The 10,181-nt window shown below is 43.8% G+C and overlaps 1 protein-coding gene across 1 annotated transcript; it reads right to left on the bottom strand.

The window, feature by feature from the left end:
* Positions 1-6,113: 6,113 nt before the first annotated feature.
* Positions 6,114-7,376, bottom strand: LOC127776030 (RING-H2 finger protein ATL3-like). The gene has a single exon (XM_052302348.1). The coding sequence runs from the start codon at positions 7,314-7,316 to the stop codon at positions 6,351-6,353; it is 966 nt and encodes a 321-aa protein (XP_052158308.1). The 5' UTR covers positions 7,317-7,376; the 3' UTR covers positions 6,114-6,350.
* Positions 7,377-10,181: the final 2,805 nt, after the last annotated feature.

Genomic DNA, 10,181 nt, shown 5'->3' with positions numbered 1-10,181 from the left:
GAAAAAAATAAAAGAGACCTCAACCTTTAATTCATAATGGAGTTATTAACCTATGTGATTATCATTAATAACATGATTTATTGCAAGATTAACAAGAGACAGTTTCTTTCCCTGGACAGAGCAAGTACGGATGAGAAGTCGTACATTATATTGACTGGACGTCAAGTTTAAATAATATATCTGCGTTTATGTGTTATTTCATATATTTCCAATTTACTTTTATAGAGATATCAGATATAACGTATAAGCGAGTTTATAAATACTATGTTGCTTTCGGGTGGTATAGGAGCACACAATGGCTACCTTTAACATTTAAAATTTGTCCTAATATATATATATATATATATATATATATATATATATATATATATATTACTACTTCACATATTCACTCATCTCAACTAATTACAACCATCAAGATAAAAAAACTAATTTCAACTCTCTTTTTTTCGTCTATTAGTTTTTTTTAGCTAATCATAATATTCACCTTTTTGCCAAAAAATAAAAATAGAACATAAACTTTTCATTTAATTTTATCTTACTTCTCATTAAAGTTTTTTTTTTCATCTTACTTCCAACTAACATCTCAACTCTAATATCTCTCATTAAATGATGAATATAAAAGTATTTTCTAGTCAACTTTAATCTTTATTAAAGAACATAGAAATTTTAAATTTAAGAATGGAGATAGTAATAAAACTAAAAGGCTTCGTAATTGTCAACATTAATCGTCCACTTATATATGCAGGTTATGCTGGTGCTCAAAGTCTCGCGAAGCGCGACTACATGGCTAGTATATATTGATTGAATTTCACGACGCAACCAGCTTGCATATTATTTTGTGTAGTAGCTACGGCTATTCTGTAGCGGTTGCACCATGTTGCTGAACCCAACGAATATATTAATCTCATAACGTGGTAGGAGATCTTGTATGTCAAAATCTGTAAATTTATGCTTGTGGTAATTTGGTTATTTTTTTATTTTTTGAGCAAGAGGCATGCCCTCCCATTTCCATTAATAGAAATGAAGGAAGTTCCTACACAGGTCTGCTATTACATGACTTGTTCAGGTTTTTAATCTTCCCAGGTACCAGACAGTTTTTCTGAAAGCCATAACTTAAAAAAAAAAAAACCTAGACTCCTGACATTAGCAAAGAGCTCCACCATTGAGGCCACAATGTGTAGTCATACAAGCTTTTTAGGGACTGTAATGTCAAATGTGCTTATTTTACGGCAGACTCGTTGGGATCGTTGTCTGCTTCTGTAGGGATCGCGTGCATGTACGGTGACACCCCAAGGAGGGAGTAATAATATATTTTGGTTGGTCCAAATGTTGTGTCTTTGGAATGCGAAATCCTTTGTCGGAATCCCTGAATTATTCATGGCTCTCGCCGTAGCTCGAACAGCGCATGGCATGTGGAGTGTGGTTTTGTGGAGGCGGGAAGAATATTTTTGCCGTGGATACCTTATCACATCAGTAATCGCTTAGAAAGTGGATAGATACTCTCACATAGTCATATTATTTTACAAATCGATGTGATCAAAGTAGAATGATGCCAAGCCATCCCTTCTTCGCAAGCGAGTGAGCATCTATCTCCTTCCAAAATTGCCATTTAAAATACGAGGTCTTTTCGCTCACAATCTTTACTCGGACAATACAGAGGTAGTCGGCAGACGGTGGTGGACGATGTGGTCGGACCGTCGGAGCTGGAGCCTGCGCTGCGTCGCACGGAGCTGGAGCGGCTGTGCGTGCAACTCGGGGAGGCGGAGGTGGAGGCCAGGATTTGTAAAACCGTACGGTTATTATGGTTATCATATGTGGTAACATTTTTAATTTTTAAACCACACAGTTTTTACAACGGTGGAGCTCGTGTGAGAGTGCCAATGCCGCATGGGAAGAGCAGAGAAAGAGAAAGAGGAAGGAAGAAGAAAAAGAGAGAGATGACATGGGGTCCCATGTGTAAATGGGTCTTATATTTTTTTTTGTGTGTGTGGGTGAAAAATGAGTCTCATATATTTTTTCTTAATTCTAATACTCCTTCCATCCCATAGTATACGGGATTTTGGGTGGATGTGACATATCCACCCAAAATCCCTTATACTCTCTCCGTATCTTAAATATTTGATGCCGTTAATTTTTTTGAACATCTTTCACCGTTCGTCTTATTCAAATTTAAGTAATTATTAATTATTTTCTTATCATTTGATTCATTGTTAAATATAGAGTAAAGTCCATCGCCGGTCCCTAAACTTGTACCGCTGTGTCATCCCGGTCCCTAAACTCGCAAATTGACCATTCAGGTCCTCAAACTTGTTCGACTGTGTCATCCTGGTCCCTAAACTTGTAGATCACCCATTTAGATCCTTCAACTTATTCAGTTGAGTCACCCCGGTCTCTAAACTTGGATTTGACTATCATATGGGTCAAATAGGACGGTCTAAAGACTTTATATTTAAAAATAATTCATAACTTTTTCATGTGAAATCTAATGAAGACAAACTTTATATCAAACTTGTAGCCCTCGACGCGATCTACAACTTTATAGTTGAATTTTTTTTATTTTAAGTCATTTTTTGTCCCAAAATGTAATTTTAAAATTAAAATTTCAAAATCTATAAACATGCAACAATATTTTGGGATCCTAAACAGTTTTAATTCAAAAACTTTTCAACTACAAAGTTGTAGGTCGCATCGAGGGCTACAATTTTAATATAAAGTTTGTCTTCATTAGAGTTCACATGAAAAAGTTATGAATAATTTTTTGATATAAAATTTTTAGACCGTCCTGTTTAGGGACCAGGATGACACAACTGAACAAGATGAAGGACCTAAACGAGTGATCTGCAAGTTTAGGAACCGGGATGACACAGTCGAACAAGTTTGAGGACCTGAACCGTCGATTTGCAAGTTTAGGGACCGGGATGACACAGCGGTACAAGTTTAGGGACCGGTGATGGACTTTACTCTTAAATATACTACTACTACTCAAGTTTTTCTACTCAAGTTTTTGAATAAAACAAATGGTCGAACATGTTTTAAAAAGTTAACGGCGTCTATTTAAGGATGGAGGGAGTATCATGTAAGTATCACGTCAACATCACGTAGGACAAAAATCAGCTAAACACAACCATATATACGCCACATCAGTGAAACCGTCCTTTGAAACTGCTGAGAGAGTCAAACTACATTGGCATTATGATTTAGGGATACGAATCAGATTCATCTACTAGCAGAGGGAGTCAAGACGGACTTAGGGCCTGTTCACTTTGATGCCATTTTCAACCTTACCAAATTTTGGTAAAGTTGCTAAAAAAATGGCTACATTTAGTTTGCTGCCAAATTTTGGTACCTATATAAGAAATCCTACTAAAATTTTAGCAAATTACCAAAATTTGGCAATGCCAAAATTTGGTAAGGTTTTTTTTTTGGCATCAAAGTGAACAGGCCCTAAGGATAGCAAACTAAAATTTTGGCATAGTTACCAAAATTTGACAGCAAAATAAATGTAACCACTTTTTTAACAACATTAACAAAATTTAGTAAGGTTAAAAATAACATCAATGTGAACAGGCCCTGCGTACATCCACCCCCACCCACCGCGCGCCACGGCGGTCCGCCAGCCGATACGAGGCGATAAAAACTGGGCGCTCGCGTCGCGCGGACACGCACACGCCCACACCACCAGCAACACGTACGCGCCCGCGCTACGCTGCACGATACCCACGCCCGCAGCGATTCGCCGCCTCGTCTCGTCGCGCGCGGCTATGCCTATTCCGCAGGCAGAATCGCGCACGTACGTACCCCCAAGTCGCACACCAACGGCCGCCAACACGTACGCGCGGCTGCGCTTCGCCTCTCCAGTCTCCACTCCACCACACATACGTACGTACACCACGATTGCCTTGCCTCGCCGGTCGAGCTGAAAATTGAAAACCCAAGCCGCCGCCTTCTCGTTTCTTTCTTCGTCGAATCTCCGATCGATCGGGCCGCCCTAACCCGTCCAGTTCCACGACGATCAAATTCATTATATGACCCAGGCAGGCAGTACTGCTGCTAAAACTAGTATTCCCCTCCGTTTCATGTTTCAAATAGTTCTGATTCTCTTTAAATAAATCTTCCTAAAAGTATAATTAAGTTATAAAAAAATATAGCAACATTTATAGCACTAAATTAATTTTATTAAATCTAACCTTCAGTATATTTTGATAGTTTCTTTTTCATATTAAAAATATTTTTTTGAATGGATTTATATTAAAAATATTGCTATATTTCTATATAAATTGATCAAATTTTGATTTAGAAAAAAAAAGTTAAAACGACTTATAATGTAATAAGACGGAGGTAGTAATACATATATACTATCTTCTTTTTAAAATACATGACATCGTTGATTTTCATAATGTCTAAGTATCTGTTAAATTTATTATAAGTATGTAAAAGTAAAAGTTAATATTATATTTTATTTCATAATAAAACAAGTCACAACAAAATAAAATAATATTTTTATAATTCTTTTAAATGATCAAATAGCGAAAAATAAACGGCATCATACATTTTTGGAGCGAGTATATGCTCACGTACCTCGTTTCATCAGACGTGATGCCATGCCATGACACGGTCGCTCCTCCCAACTACGCTTTCGTGTAGGCAACTAATTAACCGTTCCAATCCGATCCCTGAATCTCCAGCACGTAAATTAAATTATCTCAACAAACCCAACCAGGCTATATCCAACATGCCAATTGATCAGGGTCAATCTGCGTAGAAACACTTAAACTATTCACTGTTCCTGCTAATAATAACTCTGTGACAAAGGATTCGATCAGTCACACGCTCACGGTATCTCACGTCGATGAGATTAGCAACCGAAGCTCGTTGATGACCAAAGATTAGCCATGTCCACAAGGCAAAGAAAGTGACACCTGACCTAACGTTCGTCCTGCCTTAGCTCAGAAATTCCTCCTTCCCCTGTTTCTTCTCGCATTCAACCGTCTCTGACTCCAGCCGAGTACTTTACTTGCATCCAAGAAACTTCCCCCATTTTCTCCTGTACTGACATCCTAATCGTGCAGGCGATTGGACGCCACGACTTAATCCGCATGCAGCTAAAGCTAATTAATAACAATTTTATAAAATGCAGACGTAGTATTGTTACTGTTACATAAGATCACATGTCGTTGACTGACCTGACTGACGGCTAGCTTAGCTCGTTTGCTTGGAAATTCAGAGACACGCAGTGACGCACAAAACGAATGGAGCATAGTCAAGTGCAACTTGTGTCAGAAAGAGGGGGAAAAAAAGTAAGCCAAAATTAATCAGAGTGAGGAAGGGTCAAAGTTTTTGCATCGAATCGCATCGACTTTTTTTTGTGTGCAAACACACGGTGAGACTGAGACTGTGTCGTGTTTGATCGGCAAATCCATTGTGCTGAAACGAGCAGAATAATCGCTTCACGGAAAGAAACTCTCAGGCACTGTCAAGGGTTTGATATTTTTCATATTTTGGATGCTGGAATTTGTGTTATCCATGAAGGCAGCTGGATATCTTGCACTGTGATTAGATGAGGTGATACTTGAAGCGACTGAAAACTAGTGAGGCCGCTGCATTGCAGCAAATGTATGTTAAGCACTGAACAATTGTTCGTGCTCTTGTTTCTTGATGCATATTTCTGAATATAGCTATAAAAATTTCTGAAAAGAAAATGATCGTATAGTTGGGGTCATTGGGGCCTACATGAAGAAGTTTTCATCAGCAGAAACCAACTCTTTTGCCTAAAAAGCGCAGAGGTTGTCTCCTACACACTTCATATTCTAGCCGAACGTACAGTTGATGTACTTTGTTAGGCATAATTCCATTTTGAGCCTTCTTTTTCTTCTCTCTTGCTGATGTGTTTGTTTAGGAATTATCTTTTGAATTTCGGCTCCTAACCAAATACATTCATTTCTAATCTCGTGTTTCTGGGATCAGATTGTCAGTGACAGTAGGAATTCAGACTGCTGACTTCTGAAGAAGAAGAAGAAGCAGTGTTTAACTGAAACACATAAACCTTTTCAGACAATTTCACATCAAGGCAAAGATAAGTAAGAAAGTAAGAACAATTGAACAATCTCATGGACAATTGAACAAATCCATCAATTTTATCCCCCAATCACCAAGAATCAACTTACAGTAATGTTGTCATCTTCTTTTTACATGAGAGTTTCTCATCAAAATTTCTTCTTTTTTTTTCTTTTTTGAAATGTAAAAGAAAATATCAGAAAAGAATAGTAGGAAAGAAAGAATGAACACATGTGTACGCTCCGGTGATCGGCGAGGCGAGCCAATGCATCTCGGAGCTCCGGGGAGAAGGATCAGTTCGCCGGCGGCGGCGTCTTGGGCGTCTTCGGCGGAGCGCCGGCGAGCCCCTGCTCGATGTCGCCGCCGCCGCGCGGGCTGAAGGACGGTCCGACCACGGCCTGCTTGCCCCTGCTGAGGAGGCGGCGCAGCGACCGCAGCCGCGCCGACACCGGCGACCTCATGTCGTCCGCCATCCTGCTCGCCGGCAGCGGCGTCGAGGCGGAGGACGACGTGACGGAGTCCGCCGCGGCGGCGGCGGCAGAGCGCGACGGGATGTCGATGACGAGGCTCTCCTTCCTGCGCGCGGACGCCGAGGAGCTCGTGGAGGGCGCGGCCATGAGAGGCGGCGGCGGCGGCGGGGGGTGGAACGGGTGGCGGTCACCGGCGTTGGCGACGTCGTCGTGGGCGGTGCCCCAGAAGAGGACGTTGGTGGGGAACATGGGGAAGTCCATGGCAGCCGGCTCCTCCCGCGGCACGCGCGGCAGCCCCTCGCCGCCGGCGTCGGGCCCCACGGGCGCGCGGCAGAGCGGGCAGGTGTCGTGGGAATGGAACCACATGTCGATGCACTCGACGTGGAATCCATGGTCGCACTTGGGCAGCATCCGCACCTTCTCGCCGTCGGCCACCTCGGACAAGCACACCGCGCACTCGAGCGCCTCCTCGCCGCGCGCCGCCGCGGGCTTCGCGTAGACCGTGACGGGCAGCGCCCGCAGCGCGGCCGCCGGCAACCCGCGGCGCGGGAACGGGGAGGCGTCGAGGAAGAGGAAGCGGGAGGAGGGCGAGACGGGGGCGAGCAGCGGGTTCGCGCCGAGGTATCTCTTGGCGTAGAGGTAGAGGAGGAAGACGAAGACGACGACCATGAACAGGAAGATGACCGCGGCGAGCAGCACGCCGTTGCTCACCACCAACGGCCCAGATCCGCCTCCCGACGACGACGACGTGCCCGCCGCCATCGCGCTCGTCGGCGGCGAAGACGACATAGCTAGCTAGCTTCTTGGCTTGATCAGCTTGAGCTTGGCAAGAAGAGAAGGAAGGAGAGGAAGTAGTAATGGTGGGCGAGGCAGTGGAGGCAGCTCGTATTTGAAGGTGAGGCGAGGCGGCTACGTGGGGGAGAGTAGCCGGATCTTATGTGGCAATGAAGCCAACCGGTCTCATCTTTTCACTTATGCTTATCATCCGTAAAATTTTAACTTTTAATCTTAAATTTAAATTTTGAGTTTAATTTTAAGGTTTTTTAACATAACTTATTTTCATTTTTTAATCGCTAAAACACGTTATAAAAGTTTTGGGCTGTTTCATATTGATGATATTTTCAACCATACTATATTTCTAGCAAAGTTACCAAAAATATGTCTACATTTAGCTTTTACCAAACTTTAGTAAATACATAAGAAAATCTTGCCAAAATTTAGATAATGTTAACTTACCAAAGTTTGGTAAGGTTTTATTTTGGCTATAACCTGAACCGTCCTTTTATTAACAAATTATATTTCATTTGCAAAAATATGCTGTAACGATGGAGCCATTTCGTGTGTCACCGTTGTTGCGGTGTTGAAGATGTAGAGGATCCGGGGTGGAATGTGGCGGGAGATGGACTTTGTCAACAAGTGGTTGGGTTCAAGGAAAGAGGACAACGTTTGGGTCGCCCGGTTTGACTCGAACTCGCGGGCTTTCTTTCTCTTCTTTCTTCGTTGGATCGGATGAGACGGCGGGCACCGGGATCCGGGAAGCATCCAACTGGCGGGCGGGGGAGGACACAGGACACTGTGTGTGGGCAGCATGCTGAATTTGCAACCGGAGTGCAATTAATGGTCCACAAATATTATAGCAAGACTAATAATACTGTCGACCTGTATTCTATAAAGTTCTTTATAGTCTTCTTTTAGTCTACCTATATAATAGTTAGCTCTTTATAATTATTACATGGCCTACTTGTCTTTCTCACAGAGTTTCTTGGTTCTTGTGTCCAAGCCGCTGTAAGTTTACAGCCCGCTTCTCCTCTCTTCTCTCCTCCACATCAGCATTTAGCCGACTTATAGTCTACTATTATACCTGCTCTTAGGATGCAATCCAGATCCTCTACGGGCCAACATGTCAGCGAGTATTTCTACTGGTGTAGTACTGCAGAGGACCCTTAACCGTAATCGGGATATTTGATAATTTGTCACCTTCATAATATATGTGTGTCCTATTATTTTGCCGCTCTAATATACATTCAGTGACTTACGTAATTACGTAGCCTTACATATCACTGAGAGAGGAAATATATATATACCTTTGTAAATACTTGGGGATTGCCGGTGGTTAATTTACTGTGTTTATTAGTCCATTCACGACATTGTAATACTACAAGAGGGTAGTAAAAACTAAGTAGTTACATCTGTGTGATGCTAGTCGTTAGCCTTTCGTGCGTAAGGTACATTCGATTTTTCTCGACTAGCATGCGTGGCTAAGTGATTGTCAATCAGTTATGTATCACCTTTCTTTGTACTTTTATTTTAAATTTTAGACAGCGATAATTTTGGATGAAACAAAAGAAAATGGTAAGGAATCCTAGGGCTAGAGCGACACGGACGGTGACTCGCCACCTCGCCGCTACCCCGCCTCCTTCCTACCTCCACCTCGCCGCCGCCCGAGCAAGCCTCTAGACATCATGGCTGTAAGGACGGCGGCAACGAGGCCTTCCTCTCCCCCTAATCCCTCGATCTGGTCAGAGTCCGTGACCATATCTAGGATGGCAACGGCCGCGGCTTCAATGGGCTTCGGCTCGGGGGCGGTAGCGGCAAAGCGTGGTGCTGCGAGGGCCGGTGGTGCAGATCTGGCCCTCCAGCCGCCCTCGGCCGGCGTTTGTGCTTTGCGAGCTAGGACGAGTCGACGACGGCGTGGGGTGGTCGGCGGCGGGACCTTGGCTCCTCTCTGCTAGATCTGGGGCCTCTATCTTCGTCGACGGTGGCCAAGTTGGTGTTGGAGGCTGTGACAGGCGCTGGCGCCCTTTTCCGCCGCCCTCGCGGCCGGTGTTGCTCGGATCCATTGCTACGGTGGCAGCGGTGACCCCCTGCGCATGTTCTAGCTGCGACACGGCACTCTCGTCATCCCTAGCTTGGTTGCAGCAAACCTCTTCCCCTTCCCCTCCCACTAGTGCCCTTGTTCTTGCGCCCTCTTTCCTCCCCGATCTAATCTTGGTCCTGTTCCATCATTCTTGAGTTTGCTGGTGTCTTTCCCTATTAACATCTCAATATTCAATTCCAGCATGCTCTTGACTAATGGTTTAGGTGTCTGTTTTGGAACTTGTGCTCCTCTAGCAGCTTGATTGGCCTCTGTTCTATGCCCCCTCCGAGGTCGCGGTTGATGTTCTTCCATCAGTGAGATTCTCCCTTGGCCATTTTCCTTTTGTTTAGCTCCCTGCTCATCTCCATCCTCTTCCTTGCGATGTCCACGACCTCAAGGATCAGCGGTTCTTCCTCCTTTGAGGCTTTGTTCCCTTAAAGGGTGTTGGAGAGTGTTGATCTAACAAGCAATTTGATAAAGCTTGATTGAAGAAGACTCAATGCGGGTGGCCTTTGGACGCAACCTTCAGTGGCCCTCCCTCCTCTTGGGCTTCCTTCCCCCAAAGGGCGTCGGTGGGCTCTCATCCAAACAACAACAAGGCCAAGTTAGCTTCTTGATGGCTTCATATGGGTGGCCTTGGATTTTCACAGCCTTTCGTTGGCCATTCATCTAATTCGGCATGCTTGTGGCTGTGTGACGAGTGGTTGTTGATAAGTTGGGGTGTTAGCTTTAGGTTGTTTTGGTTGTTGGCTGGGTAATTTTGCAGGTGTAGTTCGTCAATCGTTATATTTTGGGAT

Source organism: Oryza glaberrima, chromosome 6 (genome assembly GCF_000147395.1).
Source record: "Oryza glaberrima chromosome 6, OglaRS2, whole genome shotgun sequence".
Taxonomy (NCBI): domain Eukaryota; kingdom Viridiplantae; phylum Streptophyta; class Magnoliopsida; order Poales; family Poaceae; genus Oryza; species Oryza glaberrima.
The sequence above is the reverse complement of the archived record's forward strand: the minus strand, read 5'-3'. Positions and strand labels throughout refer to the sequence as shown.